This window comes from Equus caballus, chromosome 4 (genome assembly GCF_041296265.1).
Source record: "Equus caballus isolate H_3958 breed thoroughbred chromosome 4, TB-T2T, whole genome shotgun sequence".
Taxonomy (NCBI): Eukaryota; Metazoa; Chordata; class Mammalia; order Perissodactyla; family Equidae; genus Equus; species Equus caballus.
The window spans coordinates 106,699,591-106,722,935 of NC_091687.1; the positions used below are offsets into that span (position 1 = coordinate 106,699,591).

A 23,345-nucleotide genomic window follows, 5' to 3' on the forward strand; every position below is an offset into this window, starting at 1 on the left:
ACTTACCATATGATCTATGATGGAGAATGTTCCATGTGTGCCTGGGAAGAATGTGTATTCTGTTGTTTTTTACAATAACCAAGAGGTGGAAGCAACCTAAATGTCTATTGATGGAGGAATGGACAAAGAAAATGTGATATATATATATTTACACACACATGCACACAGTGGAATATTATTCAGTAATAAAAAAGAGGGAAATCCTGTCAACGCTACAACATATGATGAACCTTGAAGACATTGTGCTAAGTGAAGTAAGCCAGTCACAGAGGACAAATACTGCATTTTCTACTTATATGAGGCATCTAAAGTAGTCAAATTCACAGAAACAATAAGTAGAATGGTGGGTGCCAGGGGCTGGGGGAAGGGAGACATGGGAGCTGCTGTTCAATGGACTGAGCGTTTGAGTCGCGCAAGGTGAAGAAGTTCGAGAGATCTGCTGTGCGTTGTGCTTACAGTTAACGATGCTGGACCGCGCTCTTAAAATCTGCTAAGAGGGTATGTCTGATGTTATGTGTTTCTACAATAAAAGACTATGAAGAAGCAAATATTAAGAGATCTTGGCTTTACCTTGTCCACTTGAGTCTCCCACAGTCCTCTAAAATTAACCACTTTCTTTCTTGGATATACTTACAGTGTTTCTTTCTGCAAATATAAGCAAGTCTGAGTACATAATCTAAACTTATTCTTTTTCTGCATGAAAGGTAGCATACTATTTCTATGGCTCTATATCTTGTTCTTTTCACTTAACAACACACCGTGGGCGTTTTCCACATTGGCACGTAGAGAGCCTCCTTATTTGTTCTGTCCCGCTGCACAGTAGTCTTTTGTGTAGCTATACCCGAGTTTCTTTTTCACCTGTCCCAGTTGATGGTCATTTGGGGTTCTTCCAACCTTTGCTGTGTCAAACAATGTTGCATTGTCTGCTACACATGGGTTGTGCCATCCTGTGTTTCGGCTAAGGAAGTATGAAGGCAGCTGTCTGTTTCATACTTTTGGGTCTTGAACACCTAATGGGGAGTAATCATGTCTAAGTGCAGTTTGATATGCATTTCTGTCCATATGAGTGAGATTAAGCGTGTTTTCCTATGTTCGATATCAGTTTTTTTCTGTTAATTCTCTTCATATCCTTTGTCCATTTTTTACAATGGGTTGCTGGTCTTTTCATTTCAATTTCCTGGGAACTCTCCATATTAGAGAGATTAGGCATTTGTCTATCATGTGAGTTACAAATATTATTGTCTAGTTTGTCATTCATATTTTACTTTGTTTTGTTATATAGATGTATATCACTATTATGTAGGCAAATTAATCAACCACATTTATTTGTGTGTTCTGGCTTTTGAGTCATAGTTAGAAAGACCTTCCACATGTGTAGTGTATAGTGGAATACTTTTCTGTTTCCTTCTAGAACTTTTGAGGTTTCCTTTTTTCTAACATTTAAACCTTTTATTCATTTGTAATTTATCCTGGGGTTTATCAAGCATTTATCCTGCCTTTCCTGCATGAACTACTTCACGTTACTAAATAAGTGAAGAGGGTAAGAATATCCTAATAGAAATATTCTAGCCACTAAAGGAAAAACAAATATTAGAATAGACTATCACCATTTTGAAATACCTATTAAGTAATACATCTATGCAATGATCATCAATGAGTGCTAACATAAAAAGGGCCCCCTGACGGCAACATAAAACACCAACTAAGAGTAAAATTGTGAAAAAAAATAAGCTTGATTCCTATCTGTCTGATCAAATCAACCACCACTAACTTCCATTTTAAGAAAAGTATGAGATAGAGGAATACATTAAATGATATCATGAGGATGCGAGCAGCAAAGTTCAGAATGTGGGAAAGTCAATAGTACAAATGTCTAGTGTCTTTGATAAACACTTTGCAAGACAAGAAATGAGGGAGGATCTTCTGTTTCTGGCCGTGATGGAGTAACGAGGATTGTTACTTACCCTCCTCCCATAGACAACCGGGAAACTATGTATATGTAATATATTAAAACTACTGTTTCCAGACATTGAACAACAGGCTGCTCAGGAGTGATCTGTAAGATGGCTCAGGTGGATGGAAATAAAAGTGGATGACAAGTGGGATCTCGACAACAAAATGACAGGCCAAAAATAGTAAATAGATGGGTAAATATAAAAGATTCTTTTTATTATTTAAAAATTTCTTCAAAAGATAACTGACTCTTGAAAGCAAAATAAGAATATATTGTTGTTTCTATTTTGTGTGAATGTCAAATTTATAACACCAATAACGCAGAAGATAGGATGGAGGAAGTAGAAGTGTAATGTTATGAAGATCTTACAGAGTATGTGAAGTGATGTGACATTCACTGGAGGTAGAATACGATAAGTTAAAAGTGCACATTGTAAATTGTGGAGAAACCACTAAGAAAATAAAAGGAGGTGCAGCTAATAAAGCGGTAATGGAAATAAAATGGAATCTTAAAAAATCACCAGAAAAAACAAACAGATGAAACAAATAGAAACAAATAGCAAGATAGTGAATTTTAACACAATGCTGATAACCATACTAGATGTAAATTGTCTAAACTTTCAAATTATAAGACAGATTGTCAGACTGGATAAAAAAGCAACACCCAAATGCATGCTTTCTAAAGAAATTCCCACTGTAAATACAAAGACACAGAGAGATTAAAGTAGGAGAATAAAAAGATACCGTGCAGAGATCAAGCACATGAAACCGGCAGTGGCTATACGAATCTCAGACGAAGCAGGGTCAGAACCACACCATCTCCACACCAGGGATAGGGAAGGACTTTTGATAATGACAGATAGGTTAATTCATGCGCAGGAAAAAATAATGCTCAATGTGCATCACCTCCTAAGTAACAGACCTTTAGAAAAACAAGAGAATTTCAAAATTCAAGAGGCAAAACTGAGAGAAATGATGCAGAAATAGACAAATCCACAGTTACAGTTGGAGATTTCAACACTCCTTTCTCAATAAGGTGTATTTCCTTTTTTTCTTAAGATTGAACACAGACAAGGGAAGAGAAATTATGTTTCCTTATTCATATTTCTTGCCTCCAAACTCTGACTTGTGGTTTCATTTCCATATTTACCACAATCTCATCATTGGGTGGGTGGGGTGGGGGCTCAAGAGGGGCACGGAGGGACAGAAGGAGGATGAACTATAAGACGTGGATTATGGTTCCAGATCCAGCACAGTGGGCGGCTTAGTGTACATCATCTAAGCTTTCCGGGCCTCAGTTTCTCCTTTTGTCAGAAAAAGATAGCAGTCCCTCCCCTGTCTGCAAGTAAAGCTGGAGTCCCTGAAATCACTACCAGCGGACCGAGGAGCACGCTACTCGCAATGCCTCAGGGATCTGACCCGTGGTGTTCCCAGTGTTCTGTGAGGCGATTCTCAGCACAGCCTGGAAGATGTCTACCACTGACCAGGTAGTCACTTTCATAACTTTCACCAAGTGGCCACGTTATACTAGTTGCAGCTGATCATGCCCACGGGGTTAGCTATGCTGTAACTGGTGGGCAGAAGCTGGCCAAGGGCGAGTAGAGACTGAATTTGCTGCTTCTTGAGTAAAGTCATCCGCACTCATAGTAGAAAAGGAGTGGGTGAGTGGTGGAGCCAGGAGACAGACGTGTGGTAGGGAGAATATGATCCCCTCCTTTCTTCAACAACAAAGGAGACTGGCTTCAGCCACGGGGAGAAAGAAAGGAGAAATGGCCATTTACCCCTTACTTTTCCATCTTCTGTGACCGTGTCATGAGTGTTTCCCAAGACCAGAAAAGTCCCTTTCCAGACGTAGAACTGGACAGCGGACGGAAAACAACAAGGCCTCTCTCAGATTCTGATGATTGTTTAGAGTCACGATGCTGCTATGGGGCAGTGAAGACATTTCTGGTGTCTTTCTGCTATCGATTTCTAGCTTGACTCCACCGTGGGTAGAGAGCATATTCTGTATGATTTCAATTCTTGTAAACTTGTTGAGGTTTGTTGTCCCCACCCACCCACACCTATGCATGACCTGCCATTTCATCTCCCAACAACATGTAATTATAGCGTTAACTATAGGGAATCACAGGGTTAACTAGAGGGAATCACAACGTGGAGGAGGGGCAGTTTCCTAGGGCTGCCGTAACCGAGTACAACAAACTGAGTGGCTTATAATGAGAGAAATTTGTCCTCTCACAGTTCTGGAGGCCAGAAGTCCAAAATTAAGGTGTTGGCAGGGCCATGCTCCCCCTGGGGGCTGTAGGAGAGGGTCCTTTCTTGCCTCTTCAGCCTCTGGTGACCCCACGTGTTCCTTGGCTTGTGGCAGTAGAACTGCAATCTCTGCCTCTATCTTCACATGACTGTCTTCCCTCTGGGTGTGTGTGTGTGTCCCAATTCCCCTCTTCTGATATACATACCAGTTATAATGGATCAAGGCTCACCCTAATGGCACTATCTTAACAATGAAATCTACAAAGACCTTATTTCCAAGTAATGTCACATTCGTCACAGTCAGAGGTTGGGGGTTAGGACCTCAAGATTTCTTTTCTAGGGGGACAAAATTCAACCCAGAAGAGGGGAGGAAAGCTTAAAAAGTGAAGCTGAATATAAATGTTTACAAACAAGCTAAAACCCTTTTAAGGACACTCTCATGAGCTCACTCCAGTTTCTGCACATTTCATATAGATGGAATCATACCTTCTGTGGTCTTTAGTGTCTGACTTCTTTCACTTAGTATAATGCTTTCAAGGTTCATTCATGCTGTACCATGTATCCGTACTCCATTCCTTTTTATGGCTAAATAATATTCCATTGGATGATATACCTTATTTTGTTTACCCATTCATCAGTTGATGTAAATTTGGGTTGCTTCCACTTTTTTGGCTATTATGAAAAATACTGTTTTACCATTCACGTGGAAGTTTTGTATGAACATATGTTTTCAGTTCTCTTGGATCTGAACCTAAGAGTGGAATTACTGATTCACATGGTAACTCCACAGTTAACTTTTCGAGAAAGAGCCACTCTGTTTTCCACAGTGGCTGCAGCATTTCACATCCTCACCAGCAATGTATACAGGTTCAATCTCTCCACATCCCCACTGGTATTTGTTATTTTTTCTTTCCTTGCTTCCTTCCTTCCTTCCTTCCTCCCTCCCTCCCTCCCTTCTCTCTCTTTTTTTTAAATGATAACCATCCCAGTGACTATGAAGTGGTATCTTTTTTGGTTTTGATTTGCCTTTCCCTAATGACTAAAGGTGTTGAGCATCTTTTCATGTGTTTATTGGCCATTTGTATATCTTCTTTGGAGATACATCTATTCAAATCTTTTGTCCACTTTAAAATTGGGTTATTTCTATTTTTATTGTGGAGTTATAAGAGTTCTTTATATATTTTGGATACTACATCTTTATCAGATATATGATTTGTAAATATTTTCTCCCTTTCTGTGGGTTGTCTTTTTACTTTTTTTGATGGTGTTCTTTGATGGGCAGAAGTTTTCAATTCCAGTGAAATCCAGTTTATCTATTTTTCTTTGGTTGGTTGTGATTTCGGTGTCATATATTAGAAACTATTGTTTAATCCATGGTCATGAAGATTTACATCTACGTTTTCTTTTAAGAGTCTTATAGTTTTAACTCTTATAGTTAGCTCTTTGATCCATTGTCTGTATAGTCATGCTGCATAATGACGTTTCAGTCAACAAGGGACCACATATATGACAGTGGTCCTATAAGATTAGCACCATCGAGCCTAGGTATGTAGTAGGCTATACCATCTAGGTTTGTGTAAATGCCCTCTATGATGTTCACACAATGAGGAAATCACCTAATGACCCATTTCTTAGAATATATCCCATTGTTAAGCGACCAGTGACTGTACTAATATTTGTGTATAGTGTGAGACAGGGATCCAAATTCATCATTTTGCATGTGGATAGCCAGTTATTCCAACACTACATGTTATTTTTATCCATTAATTTGTTTCAGATACTTTTTATGGCATCCTTGATCCTTTTCCATATATCCCACATATACATAGACAGCCGTCCTAACACACTGCCTGCAACCACACTCTCTTCCCCGGTGTGTCCTGGATCGCAGCCTTAGTGGGGTGTGCCTTCCCTGTGGGGTCCCTGGAGTGGTCCTTCCCACACTCCCAGAAGTTCAGTCACCGTCTCTGGAAATTCCCTGGGCTCCGTTCCTCCCCAGCTGAAGAGCAAAAATGGAATTAAAACCCTCCGTTGCTCACATGGGACACTTTGCCATCCTTTTTCACCTTTATTTTCACCAGTGACCATCCCCTTCTCAACAGAGTGAAAATGGCGGAGGTTTTCTCTGTTTGTCCATCACAAGAGTACACTGAAAAGTGAACAAGACCAAAATCACGGTTCCCTATCACAGCCTCTCCTGGGATCTGTGCACAAACCCTTAATCCAGAATGACCTGTGCAGGTGAGGAAATTTCAAGTCTCAGCATTTGGCTCTGGCGTTCCTCCTGTTGGTGTTTGCAAAGGCTTCCATGAATGGCTTGTGGGCCTCTCGCTCGAAGATGTGCTCAGCTGTTGCAGATTACCTTCCGTTTGTATGTGTTTCTTTAGTGATCTGAGGTCATCAGTAACCTGAGATTCTCTGGCTGTGAAGGCAACGGGTGGAGGATGCTACAGGGAAGAGATCTGGAATTACACAGCAGTACCCCAGATGTGCTTGACTGGGTGCGACGGTGGTGGTGTTGGGGACAAAGCGAGTATGAGTGGAGAGATGGGGAGGCACAGTTAGGACTGAGCACATAGGCTAACCCGGCTCACATCACCTAGACCAGAGAGCTGACTCCCCCAGATACGCGTGGGACAGAAGGAGATGACTCCATACTCACCACCTTAGCACCAGTTCTCAGCCAACAAAGAGCTGTTTGCCCTTATTTTGGCATTGAAATAAAAGAAAAATTTCTGACCTCTTACATTCTTTTATTTATCCCTGAGTTGAAAAGCATATCCTTACCCTGTGAGAGTGTAGGCTAGTGAGAAAACTCCGCTTCAGAAGCAGACTCTCTGCAGGGTCTCAGTGGCTCCTGGGCAATCGAGTCTCTAGTCACACGTAGTTTCCTCGGACTTGTGGAATCGTCTGCCATCAAGCTGCTGAGGAGTCTGAAGGAGGACGCACCGGGAATCATTCTGCCACCGGTACAGACGGGCGGTTCTACTCCAAGCTGCTGACTTCTTAGGATCACACACCCGAAGGTGTGTGCGGTGTGCGTCTGCACTGGGGTGCATGGATTTTGCAGATAGGGTTAGGGACGGCAGAGTAGTGTCCTTGTTCAATGGGCATATGAGGCAGATGAGCAAACATCTACAAATACTGATTTCCTCTGACACAACGTGATGTCGGTACACTTATTTATTCAGTTCAGAGTCAATTCGAATAAGCGATTTGTCCTGAGGCTCTGTGTTGGCTCTCGCCCTGGTCCTGTGGGGACTCCAGGGGATGAGAGGACAAGCGTTCCTCATCTGCTTTCAGAGCAAAGCCAATTCCATGAAGGGAAGGGCAGCCTGGGGTCAGGGCGAAGTAAGCTAAAGCAACAAGAGCTGTTTGTCTTCAGTGAGAGGAGAGCTCAGAGAGAGCCAGGTCCCATGCGACGGTCTGGGGAGGGACATGGGACCTGGCAGGACTCTGAAGCTGTTAGATGAGGGCGAGGTGGGGGAAGGAAGGAGGGCCTGTGAGCACTGAAGGCACAGAACACCAGGCACGAATGTGCTCATCAGTGGATGGGTCAAGGCCTCTATAAGGTCTGTCAGCCCGGGTCGACCTCCCGCAAGGCGTCCGCCCGGCGCCTGGCGAGCAGCAGGAAGAGCAGGCCCAGGGCCCCCAGCAGCGCGGCCACGACCAGCCTCACGCGGCTCCACGGCGCCTTCCGGCGCCCCCACAGCGCCGCCAGCAGCCCGCGTCCCCGTCGCCTCTGCACTCGGGCCGCCACACTCTCCGCCACCCTGCGCAGCAGCTCCTCGGGGCGCGCGCAGCCCAGGGCGCGCGCCAGGCCGTACACGTCGTTGGTGTAGGGCGCGCCCCCGTGCGCGCGCACCAGCCGCTCCAGCAGCGCCATGAGCTCGGCCACCTGGGCCTCCCGCTCCGTGCCGCTGGCGCGGTTGTCGAAGGCGCAGACGCGGCCGCCGCACTCGGCCACCAGTTCCCGCAGCGCGCGGTTGTCGGTGCAGCGCACGTAGTCCTGCAGCGAGGTCCCGGCCAGGTCCTCCTTGTGCGTGAAGAGCAGGACTGTGCGAGCCACCGCGCCCTCGCCGAACATGGCCTTGAGCCGGCGCGCGGCCTGCTGGTCCTGGGCGGTGAAGCGGCCCAGCTGGCTGACGAGGAGCAGGGCGTGCGGCCCGGGCGCCGAGAGCAGGTAGCAGCGGCCCCTCTCGCCGCAGCCCGGCTCTGTCCTGGCGTCTTCGGCGCCGAACAGGTCCGGGGTGTCGATGACGTCCAGGTGCCAGCCGGCCCAGCGGCAGCTGCCCACAGCGCAGGTGGTGGTCACCTGCGCGGCGCTGAGCCTCGAAAGGAAGCGCCGCTGGCCCAGGATGCTGTTGCCCGTGGCGCTCTTGCCGGCCCCGTCCTCCCGGCCAGGATGAGCCTGAGCCTGGGCTCCTGCGGGTCGTCCTCGGAACCTGCGCGGACAATGATTCGTGAGCCGCACGCCTGGAAGCGACTGAGCCTGCTGACCTGGACCTGCTGGACGCCTTTCGCACAAAGGGGAGCAATAGTGCCTCACCCTTTGCTTTTCAAGGCCAGCCTTCACTGAGGTGATCTGGTTAGAGACTTTTGGACTCCCGGGGATCTTTACCCGTCTATGTCTTTCCTCTTTGTCGTCACCACATGCGCCTGGGGATGCTCCAACACCCCGTGGGCTTTTCTCTAGAGGACGCGCCTTTACAATTCCAGGCCACATGGGCTGCATCTGATGTGACCTCTGGTCACCCACAGCGTGTAGAGCTGTTGCTTATTTCACGACTTCAGTGGCCTCTGCGATACTCTCCCAGGTGCCATCCCAGGAGGAAAGGCAGCAGGCCTCGTGTGGAAGGGCTGCCCAGAGTCCCAGACACCTGGGTTTGAGCTACAGCCCCGCCATCTGCCAGCTGTGTTCCCTGTGAAGGTGCTTACTCTAAGAGTTAAACGTCTTCTGCAAAAATGGAAGCAGATTGGGGCTGGCCCCGTGGCCGAGTGGTTAAGTTCGCGCGCTCCGCTGCAGGCGGCCCAGTGTTTCATTGGTTTGAATCCTGGGCGTGGACATGGCACTGCTCATCAAAACCACGCTGAGGCAGCGTCCCACATACCACAACTAGAAGAATCCACAACGAAGAATATACAACTATGTACCGGGGGGCTTTGGGGAGAAAAAGGAAACAATAAAATCTTTAAAAAAAAATAAATGGAAACAGACTGTTTCTCACAGGGTTGTGGGGGGTGAGCTGAGACAAGCTCTCTTCTTCCCTCCCTCCTCCTTTCCCTCCTCCTCCCTCTCCTCTCTCTCAAACCTGCTGCCTAAGAAGACAGCGGTTTAACCTTCCATCCTGTTCTCTAACACCATCTGCCTGGCAAATCGTGTTCCCTCTAGTCCATGATTGGATCCCTTCTCCATCCTCCTCTGCGGAGATCCGAGTAGATCCATGGTCCTCATTTCCCACTTTGGGATTGGAGGCGCAGGCTAGTCACAGAACTTAATGTCTCCCAGCAGGGCAGGGGCAGAGGTCCAGCTAACGTGCAGGTGGGGCTTGTCTCTGGTCAGTCTGGAGTTGGCTCGCCCCTCATCACCCAGAGCTCACCCCTGGGGGCAGGAACGCCTTGCGAGATGTGTTCTTACCATAGGCATTTTCTTCGTCTTTTACCATCCTCCGTCCTCGCATGCTACCTGCAAGAGTCCCAAACACAGTTTGATCTTTCGTTTCTCATTCATTTATTCATCAGATAGGTATAACTCCCCACAATGTGTCAGGCAAAGTGGAAAGAGCTGGTGACCCCACAGTGAGGAAACCATGATTCCCTCCTGCCCCTGAACATCCGAGTTTAGGGAGGAACCTGGGAAGAGCCTGGGCTGGGGTTGAAGTGAGGCTGAGAACTTGGCTTTGTCATTTCAGGGACTCCAAGTGCAGCAGCAGAGCGCAGAGCATGACACTCACTCTGCGTCAGTGAGGCGGCTGTGGATGTTAATTTCCCAGGTAATTCTGTGTCAGTACATGAGCCTTAGATATGAAGTTTCCCCAGGAGGTTCAGCAGCCAGAGGAGACTGGAAAACACTGAGAACCCCAAAATTTGCCCAGTGACTTAGGGAACACCCTAGGGTGGTTGGCCTGGGAAACAACCAGAAGAAAATTGGAGTTTTGTTTGTGGAAATAGGAAAACAGACATACCTCGCAGTCTGCTCTGGACAGCCTCTGACTCTGCTCTCAGCAAGCTGGATAATTTGGCTCGCAATGTGTCTAACTCTGATCTGTGTGCTGGAGAGACTGGGGCGCTCCCCTCCATCTCCTGATGTTCTGCCCCAAATCTAAGGCTTCTCGAAGTAAACTGATGATGCCCAGTTCAACCATCATTTAATACAATAAACGTTCAGGGAGGACGTTTGCCGGATCCCACAGGTACCCGGACGCAAGTGCACAGTCTCCTCCATCTGCGTCTCCAGCCTCATCTCCAGCCACTCCCCGACTCGATCAGCTGCTCCACCAGGAGCAGACTTCAGGGCCTTTCCAGCCCACCTTGTGCTTTCCCTCCTGTGACCATTCATCCTCTCCCACGTTCTGTCTGAGTCCTGCCTGAGCTCACATCCGTTTCTAATTCTCCCTGTCCCTGTCGTCCACCTGGTTACTGCAGTCGACCGTGTTCTCTCCCACTGGCACCACACAAGGGAAAGCAAAGCAGAGGTTTGCTGAATACCTTGTCTCTGGCCAAAGGACCAAGAGGACAGGTTTGCCTGGTCCTCAGTCCAAAGTGCTCGTGTTCCTGCAGTAAGTGCCCTGCTACCTCCCCAAGCCTTGAGGAAAGTGCAACCCACGGGCCTACTGTGATTGATTAGTTTGTGTGTAGAAATCACCAAGCTGCCATAATTGACAGCAGAGCAGAAATGAAGAAACAGCCACAAGATTAGAGCAAAGAACAAGAATTTAGCCAAAGCAAGAAGTCCTTGTCAAAGGTGGAGATGAGAACATGTGTCACACGGAATTCACAGTACCCTGGGGTAGGTCTGTGGGCTTTTCCATATAGTTTGGATGGGGGTTGAAGTGATTTTAAACAGTTTTTAAGTTGAAGTTTGGGTGACAAATGGCTCGTACTTGTTGAGGGGCGTAAACCATGTGAGTCCTGTATTCTTAATGCTCTGAGACTTCAAAGTTCATCTAGTTCAGCACCTCCCAAACTTACTGTTTTTCAGAACTGCTTGAGTGTTCTTTAAAAATGTACATTTTGGGGACCATCCTCAGAGAGTCTGATTCATGAATCAGGTGTTTGTGATGTAATCAGTCCACAAATCAGAGACTGGAAACTGTTATTTATTCAAACGTCTTCATTGTGCAGATGGAGAAATTGAGGTGTCCCTGCCGCTGGGGTGGGAGAAGCTTGGATTAGGGGTTCTGCATGGGAAGGGGTTGGAGAGCAAGCTTAACCTCAGATGTCTCCCGAGGGCCCCTGCTGTGGGCAGTATGGGGAGGGAGAATCTGGGGCGTCCATTCAGATGTACCCGGATCTGCCACATTGTCACTCGCTCTGAGGTTGGATTGCTCATGGTCCAGAGAAGCATCTTTCGCCTTTGCTGAGTATGCAGTCTGGGCAATGTTGCATGCTTTCAAAATGTAACCTGTTCCTGGAAGTGGTTCCAGCACACACTTCACTCACTGTGTTAAGGGAGTAAAGAGGGGAGACAGGTTTGTTCCTAAACAAGAATGTGCATCCTCCAGGCTGGAGAAGATACCCATAAACTTCCTCTCTTGAAACTCGGGACATCTTTAAACCTGGAAGCATCATCCTGGGTGCTCAGGCTCTTACTCACCCGCATGGTGCCTGGTGGGATGCAGGAGCTCAGGCAGTAAACGCTCTCAGAACCACTTTCCTGCTGGGTGGTCACACCTCCCACTCCCCAGCCAGATACCTCCCAGTTTGGGCTCACCTTTCCTGGTGACAGGCTCAGATGCTGGCTCCCCAAAGCAGCTGGCCTACTGCTTTCTGTTCGGCTGTGAGTGCAGCAGGCTGTTAATTTTAATAAATTCAGCTTCTATTTGCATTTAACAGGACAATGCATCAGAGTACCCAGTCCACCATCTTGTCTGAAGTCTAAGCTTCTGTGTGTGTTTCACTGGCCGATGTGAGTGGGGCCAGGGATCAAACCTGGCTGAGCCTCTTCCTGTGTTAAGCAAATTAGATGTGCATGAAACAGACCAATGACGTGTCCATGTGTCTGTGTGTGGTCGTTGGGCATAAATTGGATCCCTTGTGGAGTAAATGAGCCATGTGTCCACTTACCATCTTCTGAGGATAAAACCATAGAACAGAAATAAACACAAGTGATTTCAGGAACTTTATGGTTTACTTGTTATTTTATTATATTGAGTAGAAATTTTATTGTTATTTTTCTTAAGTCCAGTAGAAATAGTATTAGGACGAAGAAAGGGAGTTTCCATGAACATAAAATTGGCTTTAGAGATTTGAAAATGAGACGAATTTTATGTAGGCAACTTCCAAATGGTTTTGGTATTATATTTTGAAACAAACAGTAACTTTTAAAATAATTTGGTTCATTAATAAATAGGGTGATGTTAAGATTGAAACGCTTCACAGAATCTCGAACATTCACTGATGTCAGGCTGTACATTACACGGAGACCCTGTGATTCATGCACTATATGACAGTGAGCAGATAATTACTGGTCTGTCCCTATAGTCTAGGAGTCTTGCGTTCCAGTCCAGTGGTCTTTCTGGAAATTATCATTAATTTTTGGAGTATAATTAACAGGAAGCTACAGAAGAAATTGTATATACAAAAGAGTGAGCAGTAAAACAAGTTGCACGTTCTGTACAATACACAAAATAACAGAATTAGCAATTTGACAAACAACTGAATACAAAACAAAAGACAGACTAGTGCTTTGATTAGGGCTTGTTTTAGGCAATTGGCGTTGGCCGTGGTTGTGTAACGTCTCTGAATTTCCATGTACTTGATAAGACTCTCTTTGAAATCCTTCAGTGCTTCCTCTGACTGCACAGGTCCACCTTCTGACCCTGTCACTAAGCCGTACAGCCCATTGGCATAATGGTCACCCCTGTGCTCCCTCACCAGGTCCTCAATCAAGTCCATGAGCTCCTTCAGTTGGTCGTCCCGGTCACTGCCTTTAGCACGGTTATTGAAGGCACACACTCGCCCCCCACACGCTGCCACCAGCTTGCTTAGGGCTTTGTTCTCTGAGTCGTGGATGTAGTCTACCAAGGACCCTCCCTCCAGGTCTTCCTTGTGGGTGAAGAGGACAATTGTGTGTCTCATGGCATCGTCTCCAAAGATCTCCCTCACTCTCTGCGCAGCCTGCTGGTCCTGGGTGGTGAATCGGCCCAGCTGCGTCACCAGGAGCAGCACATGGGGTCCTGGGGCAGAGAGCGAATAGCATCTCTGGACCTCCTTGTACAGGGAGTCAGCGTGGTCCTTCCCAGAAAACATATCTGGCGTGTCAATAACGACCATCTCCCTCTCTCCCCAGCCTCCCCGACTTTGACTGCAAGTCTTGGTCAGGGTCCGGGCACCCAGCCGCGACTCAAACGCTTGCTTCCCAAGGATGCTGTTCCCAGTGGCACTTTTGCCAGTGCCCGTTTTGCCCACCAGAATGATCCTCAGCTCTGATCCTCTGGCAAGTTGGTTCTTCCCATGTGGTCCTGTTAAGAGCAAATTTGCTGTGTTATTACTCTATTGATCACGCCAATGGAATGTTTTTAATGATAAGGACTTATTCTCACATTATGGGAAAAGACCTTCAACAATATATTGTACTTATGAACTCAAAGCTTCATCAGCAAATAAAATAAATAAATTATGGGTTTTAAACCTTCTCGATTTTCTAGGACTGCAGGGTATTGCCATGTTGGATCCCAGGCAAGCGTACGTGGGTGACAAGATGAATTTAGAAACATATCTCATCACCTAAGGCTTGCCTGAATCGCTGCTCTCTGGCCCTCTAAAAGACAAATTTTCTGAAGATCAGAGATGTGAGGCCAAGACTGTGGCTCCATCTCCAGGCGGGTTAAGTAACCTGACTCTGCTCTGAGGCCAGAGCTGGCGCCTCTGACCTCGGCTGGGCAGGGCTGTGGTCGTGACCACCAACAAAATGGCTGGAGCAGGAAAATACTGGAAAGAGCAGTGCAAAATTCCTCTCCTGAGTGAAGGAGCAGCTGATGGCCCATGCTTTGCTTAGAGAGGACAGCATGACTTCTATGTAAAATAGGCACACAATATGGTGAAATAGGCACACGGGAAGTCACTGTCTCACCTGAGTGATGGTGTTCACGTTGGTCCATTGCTGCTCCTGAGGGACAGACACCAGAGACCAATAAAAAACCATTACCTTTCAGTTCTGGATCGTGAAAGGCCCTTGTACTCCAAGAGCACTCTCTCACTGTGCTTCACTTGTTTACACATAGCTGCCAATGTGCTGGAGGAGAATTACCATCCTCCATTACAGAGAAATCCAGTCACTTGCCCCTAGTCACCTGGGGAGTGGAGAAGCCCCCTGCTTCTTACCTCCATGCCCACCTCTTCTCTCGCTTCCTTCCTCCCTTCCGCTCACTGGCCTCCCTGCCCCTTCTCTTGGCCTCACCCCTTTACTTCTCTCACCTTCCTGTCTAAGTGTGCTCTCCCCGCTTCTGAGATTGTCTCCTCCTCCTCCTCTCCTTCTTTCCCCACCTTGCTCCCTTCCTTCCACTTCTCCGCTCTTTCCAAACCCCCTGCCTTCATTTTCAGTCCTTGTGGAGACACTCAATGAGTTAGGAGCACGACTCTGGAAAAGCACACTGTCCTTTAAGCCAGAAATACACTTCATGTGATCTGTCAATTACCTGAATATTCCTCCTCCCTCAGCTGCCACCAGGAAGCAGCCCTGCGACCTAGTTCCCTGTCCTGGGCGGTGAGGAGCATCGGTTCATGTTCATCCAATCGCTTTTTCTCTCCCTTAAATCCGGCAGCATGTACCAAAGCAACAAGGCACAGAAAACCGATACCCACATGAGAAAGCCCAAATTCTTCCAGTTAGCACTTTTCATTGGCTTTATGCTAAGGAAACTCTCTTTGCCAGAGATGTGTAAACTGAGCGATGGGAAGTTCTCAGTTCTGTAAGCTGGCTTCCCTTAAGCCAAAGGCAGTCACTCTAAATCGTTTCCCTTAAAATAGGGCAAATTTCTTCGTGACAAATTTTTTTTGAACATAGCTTGGAACTAGAAATCAACTCTGAACGGTGTTTCTTGAATGTGCGCTTACCAATTTACTGGCCAAAGGAACAGAGGGCTCCCCGTCCAAACCTGTGACTTGCCGGCTCAGGGCGAAGAGAAAAAGAAAACAAAAACCCCAGTCTGTTTTCTTCCTCTCTGTAATCTCCACTGAGCTTCCTCTTGCAAAAGAGCTCCACCGCGTGCCGGAGTCTGAAATTCTCATTTATGCCACATATACAAAATAAGCAGTTGGAATGGGAAAATCTAATCCGTAGTCATTCGCTATCGTGTGGGCCGCCTGTCTCTTCCTGTCAGTAGGGAAAAGCTCTTGTTTGAATGATTTCGACTGGACAGGATAGCAAGGCAGGGACACCAGGAAATGGGCAGTTTGATTCCTTCCCACCCGGCTGTGTCCTCACAGTTACAAGTTTGCCTAAATGCAGGGCCCCCTGAGAAGGCCAACCTCATTCACACTGGTGGCCATGATGGCTTTGAAGTCAAGTGCCACTGGGGAAGGAGAAAGCATTGGGGGGGCACCTCTGACAGCGCACCATACAGGGGAAGAAGGATAGAGACAGGAGACCCCGAGAGAAGCCCATGTTGTCCAAATCAGACCGAGAGTAACATCAGTGACCATCAAAGCATCTTGAAACAGCTCACTCGTGGCTTCGCTGGCATCCCTGCCTTTCTTTCCTGTCCGGCTCTGTGATTTCAGGGAACACACCCCAGGGAGCAATGATCTAGGCAGTGTCCACAATAACAAGCTGGAGTGTCCACAATCAGGATGAACAACCCAAGAGTTAAAGTTGAAATCATTCAAACGCTCTTTTTCCTATTTATATGACAATCAGTACAGCAGAGGGAAAGAGACTATGAAATGTACACGGCCTTTAACTATCCCAGAACAGGAGTGATGCACGTTCTCTCTCTCCAGACCACTGAGGAGGAATCATCACATGGCCCTGACCTCGTGATAAGGAGGCTGGGCAACGCCGTGGAGCCACGGGGCCCAGGTGAATGCCACTACCGTGTCACACACGATGAGCGTTTTGTGCTGTATTTTTCCAGATCCTTCACTTTGCAGTCTCTTAAGTGTGCTTAAAGAGCCATGCAATATGGGCAACTCCTGCTTAATATCAATAGTCTGTTCCTAATGTTAGAACATTCTGGGTCAAAACACTCACAAGGACCTATTTCATATCGTTTATATGTAAGACAAATGTAATGCAATATACGTCAAACCCAAAGCCTACCAATTTTCTAAATTATATTCAAAATTCAGTAAAGCACGTATCTATAAGAAAAACTATCATTTCAGAATTAAAAAAGCTTAAAACATTGTTTTTCTGAATACCAAAAAGCTTTTTTTGGTGTATAAAAGAAAGCTACTGGATAATATAAGTCTCCCTGAAAATAACCCGATTAAAAACTGGGCAAAGGATCTGAATTGATATTTTTTCAAAGAAGTCATACAAATAACCAATAGATACGTGAAAAGGTGCTCAACATCACTAGTTATTCGAGGAATGCAAGTCAAAATCACGATGAAACATCACCTCACACCTGCTAGGATGGCTATCATCCAAAAGACAAGAGATAACAAGTGTTGGCAAGGATGTGGAGAATTCACACTGTTGGTGGGAGTGTAAATTGGTACAGCCACTATGGAAAACGATGTGGAGGTTCCTTAGAAAATTAAAAGTGGGCCTGCCATATGATCCAGCCATCCCTCTTCAGGGTATAGATGCAAGGGAAATGAACCCAGTATCTTGATGAGATGCCTGCCCGCCCATGTTCATTGCAGCATAATTCACAATAGCCAAGACGTGGAAACAACCTAAGTGTCTGTCAATGGGTGAATGGATAAAGAAGAGGTGGTAGGTGTAAATGACAGAATATTATTTAGCCAAGAGAAAGAAGGAAATCTGGCCCTTTGCAACAACATGGGTGAAGCTTGGGGCATTATGCTAAGTGAAATAAGTCAGACAGAGAAAGACAAATAGTGTGTAATCTCACTTATATGTGGAATCTAAAGAAAAAATGTGGAACTCCTAGAAACAGAGAGTAGAGTGGTGATTCCCAGGGTCTGGACGTTTAGGAAGGTGGGGAGGCGATGGTTAGAGGGTAAAAGCTTTCAGTTATGAGTGAGCCAGCTCTGGGGATGCACTGTGAGCAGGGTGACTACAGTTAGAATCCTGCACCTCACACGTGAAACTTGTGAAGTCAGCACATCTGTCCTGTTCTCACCACACACACAAATAAGGCAACTCCGCGAGGCGGTGGATGTGTTCGTTAATTTCACTCTAATAATCATTTCACAGAGTATACATATATCAAATCATCATCTTGTACACTTTAAATATATATGGTTTTATTCGTCAATTGTAACTCAATAAAATTGGGGCAGAGGGGACAAAAAATAAAGACAGACAGCAAGTAAGGATGTTGAAGAACCAAAACTGCACTGTTGGTGAGAGTGTAAAACGTTACATTTTGGGAAAACATCTGGCAGTTTCTATGTCCTTCATTAAAGTATTATGTCTTTTTTTCAATGTAGAAAAATAGTTTTTCACTTCCTTTTGATTCTTTTGGGGTTTCTAGGTTTGTCATAGATAGGATGCAAGTAGTGATATTTTACTCCCCTATTTCCAAAAATATACCCGGTATTGTTTTTTCTTGTATAATTACATTGGTTGTCACCTTTAAAAAGTGAACTAATGTTGTGCTTCTATTTTTTACTTTAATTTTAGGGTATCTAATATCATTAACACTGATGCTGGTTTTTGCCCTTTAATTAATCAGTTTGTTTAGAGATCAAGGTAGCACACTATGTTTAGACTTTTTCCTTAACGCCATTTATCTGAGGTGTAAATTTGGAAAATTGTCTCTTTTAATGTTGATTAAAATAATTCCATGAGTTTTTCTTTTAACCTATTAGAATTGTAAATTATGTTAATAAGTTTCCCAACATAGATGATGTGTATGTGTGTGCATATAAAAGGTTGGGCTCCAAGGAATGCAGACTGTCGAGATGGAGATAGGACATTTATGAAGAAGTCCCCTCAGGAGTAACACTTGCAGGAGAAGGAAAGACAGGATTAGGCAGGGGGAGTGCGACTGAGATAGCGTTACCACAAATGTCCACTCTACAGGAGACCTAAAGTTTGGATGGACCTTTGAGTGAAGGTGAGCGGGCCGGGCTTAATCCCATTGACCAGTTATTGGATGTAAGCTTCCCCTGGGTAGGACACTTGACCTTACGTAAGGCATCTCTCCTCAGCAGAAGCCAATTTCCAGACAAGTGTGACGCTGGCAGCACCCCCAGCAACTGGAGGAAAAGGTCCTTCACAGAAGAAATAACAGAAGCATCCCACTAAAAGATGTGATTACCAGTACAGTGCTACATCCACAAGCGGTGTTTGTTTGCAAGTAAGGGAACACGGAGATGCCCATTTTAAGTTTTATTCCATCACATTGCTTTGTCTATGATTCCAGATCATGGGTCACAATCGTCTCTTCTGGAGCCGGGGCACCAGGTGCACCATGTGCCATCTGGTTCCATGATGTAAAGACACTTCCTGGTTCCTTGGAATTGGACAGGGATGAGCCTCAGCCACGGATTGTTCCACCCTCTCCTCTGCCCGTTCACACTCTCCCGCTCTCCCCCCACTGAACAGCCACCGTGACTGCTCTTTGATCTCCCTCCTCTCTCAGTGAATGAAGCTGACCAATCATCTCTCTAAATTCCTCTGACTTTACGTTGTTATGATGAACTAGGGAGTCAGAACCACCAGGAGAAGAGTGTGGTCGTCCAAGAAGGAGTTAAGAAGCCGGCTTGGACATTCCAGCCCCAGCAGCTGCAAATGGAGAAGAACCTAGGAACACAGCTGACAACCAGGGAGCACGGACATGTGGCTCTTGTCTAGCGCCCCAGCCGTCGGCAGCCGGTTGAGCCACTCCAGCCAAAGCCCCAGTCTGCATGGGGCAGAGGCAAGCCGCACCCTCTGTGCTCTGCCTGAATTCCTGACGCACGAAATCGTAAGCACAATAAAATTGTTGTCTTATGCCACTGAGTTTTGGAGTGATTTGTTATACAGCAATAAATAATTGGATCACCTGAATGGGTTCCTAGAAGTAGAATTGCTGGACAATTGGTGCATGCCTTTGTAATTTTGACAGTTATTACTGAATTGCCCACGGTAAAAATTTTTACCATATTACTTATACCAGACTTTTAGTAGTTTCCCCATATACTTGCTCATGATTTTATCTGCCAATCTGATCAGTGAAAAATGGTATCTTACTGTGATGTTCATGTGTATTAGTCAATATGAATGTGGTCGAATGGTTTTTCACGTGTTAAAAAATTATGTCAAGTTTTTATTAATACCTGTGTTATATATTTGTTGCTCATGTTGAAATTCTGTTGTTGATCATCTTCATATTGATTTGTAGATGTTCTTTGTATGGCTGAAAATGATCATTTTACCTCCTTCTCCCAAATTTTCTAAAAAACTTCCAATTTCCTTCCCTGTTAGTTTATTATGGCTAGTATCTGGAAGAATGTTAAATAGTCACCATGACAGTAGGCCTCCTTGACATGTTCCTGACTTTTGTGGTCATACCAATGTTTCCCATTAAACAAGATGCAGGCTTTGTGGCTGAGGTGGAAAATTTTATTATGGTAAAAAGTACCCAATTATTAGATGTTGAATTTTACCAGAGTACCCTTCAGCAGTTAAGGAGATGATCAGATTTGTGGCTCCATAGCTGTATAACACATTGAACTATATGAAAATATTTCCTGATATTGAATCTTCTTTGCATTGAACTTTCCTTTGTTCTCCTTAGAATAGATCTTTATCATTGAAGGTACTGCTGGATTCTATTTGTTAATAACTAATTTAGGATTTTTACATTGCTTCATGAGTAATCTTATCCATTTCTAAAACAGAGGAATTCTTCTCTCTTTGATTGCCCTGGCTCCAGCTGTATCTGGTTTCACGGCCTCATCTTTCTTCCAAACATACCAACCACGGTGTTTTTCTGAATAGATCTTTCCACTCCAGAAGAGTTCTGGTTCTATCTTTTAAGAAACTAAGGCTTTTACCTTTCCCCCTTCACTGTCTCCTTTCTTGGGTGAGCCTGACACTGAGCAAAGACTTTAGCATAGTGAGTGTTGCTAAGGAGAATGCGGGGGTGCATTGGGAGTGTGTGAGAGACAAGCTAAACTAATGACGGGGGGAAAGTCGGGAAAGACTTCCGAGAAGAAATAACCTTGTTTGAGCCAAAACTGAAGAATGAATGAAAGTTAGGGAAAGAGATTGGAGCTATTTCCAGGGAAAAGAAAATAGCATATTTCAAGGCAAGTGACAGCAATGGAGCTGGCAGATATTCGAAGGAAGCCAAGGACGGCTGGAACCTAGAGGCAGGGAAACAGCACATAAATCATTGACCAGCTTAAATGAGTTTTGCTTCCTTACAACAGGTTGTTGGTGAATCAAATCTCGCTCAATAGCAGAGACAGCACTGCGCACGTGCCAGGCAGGAACCCACAGCCCCAGGATGACCTCCGCCTTCAATAAGGAAAATCTGGGATCCAGCCGCCCAAGTACCTGGATTACCACATATGGATTGATTCGAGACTAGCCAATCAGCCTATGAGCCCAGCTGCAGCTTTGTAGCCCTAACTCCTTAAAATGTGCCCCGAACCTTGGATTGAGGAGACGGACTTGAGAGCCTCGCCTCCTGCTTTGCCAGTGAACCTGACAATAAAGCCTTTTCTGTCCTCAAAAGCTGGTGCCGTGCTCTTGGCTTCTGTGCACGTCGGATAGTGAGCCCTTGCTCGGTAACAGCAGGAAGTCAGGATGCGTAGAAATGAGGCTGAGACTGAGGCAGATGATTTGTCATGAAGTTGGGATCCTGAATGTTTTCTTATGGAAAATGGGAAAATCACCCCAGGGTTGACTTGGGCGTGGGGGGGGGGGGGGCGGTCAATACACAGGTCAGGTGTGTATAATTGTGGGCGGTGTGAAGAATGAATTCGAAAGGTCTGGCCCTCATCCTGCTTTACATGATCTGCTTTTGGGTAGCATTATTGGGGTTTTACTCAATGTTTTCCTTCATTTCCTCTGCCTCCCCACCCACTGCATCCCCTTAGTGTATGAAAACAGAACAATTGTTGTTAAAGTGAGCTGGAGGAACGCTGGCTGTGAACTCTGAGGTGAGCCTGACGAGGTCTTCACCCCAATCTGTTTCCTGATACCTTCCCCTGTGGTCAGGACCCCGTCAGCCCTTCATTTCCCCTCCAACCCTTCCCACATAGGGCCTTTTCATTTTAACTTCTCCTTCTAAGTTCAACTATGTCTTGAGAAGAACTTGGTTCCTGGGTGTTTTTGCCAAGAGTGAAAAATAACTCTTTCTGGTTCAGTCTGTGAAAGGAAACCACAAGGCCCAGAGCTGCTCCTGAGCTCAGCTCTGCCCTCTGAGAGGTAGAATTGTCTTATCCGGTGTGATCTGAAGGGACTGAAATTGCCCTCCGCCCAAACACACATCTGCAGCCCCCTGTCCTTGAGCGAGCCTTCGTCTCTTGTGAGTAAAGATTTTCCTCCAGGTCAAGGGTTAGGCAGAGAAAACAACACACAGGGAGAGACTGAGAAGGAGAGCAAAGTTGCCGAACACAGATCCAGGTAGTTCAAGGGAAGACCTGAGGATATGAGTCCTTGAACACCAGGTATCGGCTGGAAGGTTTGTTTGGTGCAGTCTCTGAGCCATGGCTCTCAGGTGGGCAGGATCTTATAAAGGAGATAAGGTCCACAGGGCTAATTTGCTACCAGATCCTGGGTTTGAACACCACCCACTAAATTGTAGAGATGGCTCTGTTTGCTCTATTTCTGACTCGCCCTCTCCCTCCTGCCCCCAAACCCTCCCAAACGCATTTTCAGTTACCGGGAGTTCATCAGAGACCACATTTGGCCAAAACACATCTTCCATCTGCTCAGCGGGGTGTTTGAATCAGGCAGTTTCCATTCCTGTTGGGCCACTGACCAGCTGTGTGCCCTTAGGCAGCTGTGGCCCTGATTTCCTTCCCCTTAAAACTGCAAAAATTTAAACTGCTCATAGGGTTGTCAGAATTAAATGAAAAACTGCACAGAAAGCGAGTAGCCCCCGTGCCTAGCACAGTTTACACGACTTTGCCTGCATCAGAATCACCTGAAGGGCTTGTGGAATGTCCCTGGAGGTTCTGAAGCAGTAGGATTTGGGCAGAACCTGAAAAACTGGACTTCTAATCGGTTCCCTGGCAATGCTAATGCTGCTGGCCCCAGGACCTTACTAGGACATTGTTGTCATTTACGTTATTGTAGTGGGGTCACTGTCGTGTCTGGGGGTTCCGGCTGTGGAATTGGAACCCTGCAGCCAACTATAAATGTAAGTAGGAGTTTTACCTCTGAGGCCCCCCAGCTTCCTGCCTTTGCTCTCTACACAGGACATTTAGGTTGTTTCCTGGCTGCCCAAGCGCCCCTGCACTTTGTTTCTTCTAGGTCCATCTTACAACAGAGGGTCCTATGCTAACTTTCTCACCAAAACCCTTCAATTTCAGATGTGCTTTGTCTAGCCCCTTTATCTGATTTAATCAGAGATGAAAGACCCCCAGACAATGGCTTAGCCCGATGGTTCTCAACCTTGACCATGCATCAGACTCACTTGGAGGGTTTGTTCAAACACAGATTACTGGACTCCACTGCCATAGTTTCTGATTCAGTAGGTTTGGGATGCAGCCCAAGGCTTTGCATTTCTAACAAGTTTCCCATTCATGCTGACGCCGCTGGCCCACACTTTGAGAACCACCGATCTAGTACACAGTAAGTCTGCAAAATAGCTAATGTTACTAGTTTCTATGACTTCAAGGAG

At 46.0% G+C, this 23,345-nt stretch overlaps 2 protein-coding genes and 2 long non-coding RNA genes across 6 annotated transcripts in view; 2 read left to right on the forward strand and 2 right to left on the reverse strand.

Moving 5' to 3' along the window:
- Positions 1-10,765, reverse strand: part of LOC138923703 (GTPase IMAP family member 8-like) — a 41,256-nt gene extending 30,491 nt beyond the window's left edge. Inside the window, 6 exon segments of the mRNA XM_070264315.1 lie at positions 6,246-6,355; positions 6,569-6,653; positions 7,799-8,592; positions 8,595-8,723; positions 9,845-9,892; positions 10,624-10,765. Coding sequence (XP_070120416.1) covers positions 6,246-6,355; positions 6,569-6,653; positions 7,799-8,592; positions 8,595-8,723; positions 9,845-9,892; positions 10,624-10,765 — 1,308 coding nt within the window.
- LOC138923851 (uncharacterized) lies at positions 3,156-6,946 on the forward strand. Its single transcript, XR_011438041.1, has 3 exons — positions 3,156-3,440; positions 6,309-6,447; positions 6,594-6,946. It is a non-coding gene; the product is annotated as an uncharacterized lncRNA (long non-coding RNA).
- A 1,782-nt stretch (positions 10,766-12,547) lies between the features above and the next one.
- On the reverse strand, positions 12,548-15,618 carry LOC138923849 (GTPase IMAP family member 2-like). 3 transcript variants are annotated; one of them, XM_070265207.1, is made up of 3 exons: positions 15,484-15,618; positions 14,501-14,536; positions 12,548-13,889 (listed from the first exon to the last, which is right to left on the reverse strand). In XM_070265207.1, the coding sequence occupies exons 2-3, from the start codon at positions 14,526-14,528 to the stop codon at positions 12,904-12,906; spliced, it is 1,014 nt and encodes a 337-aa protein (XP_070121308.1). In that variant the 5' UTR covers positions 14,529-14,536; positions 15,484-15,618; the 3' UTR covers positions 12,548-12,903. The 3 variants fall into 3 exon arrangements, with proteins under 3 accessions (XP_070121308.1, XP_070121307.1, XP_070121306.1); XM_070265206.1 differs by lacking the exon at positions 15,484-15,618 and adding an exon at positions 15,066-15,271; XM_070265205.1 differs by lacking the exon at positions 15,484-15,618 and adding an exon at positions 14,752-15,058.
- A 3,593-nt stretch (positions 15,619-19,211) lies between these two features.
- Positions 19,212-21,229, forward strand: LOC138923850 (uncharacterized). Its single transcript, XR_011438040.1, has 2 exons — positions 19,212-19,472; positions 20,923-21,229. It is a non-coding gene; the product is annotated as an uncharacterized lncRNA (long non-coding RNA).
- The last annotated feature ends 2,116 nt before the right edge of the window (positions 21,230-23,345 follow it).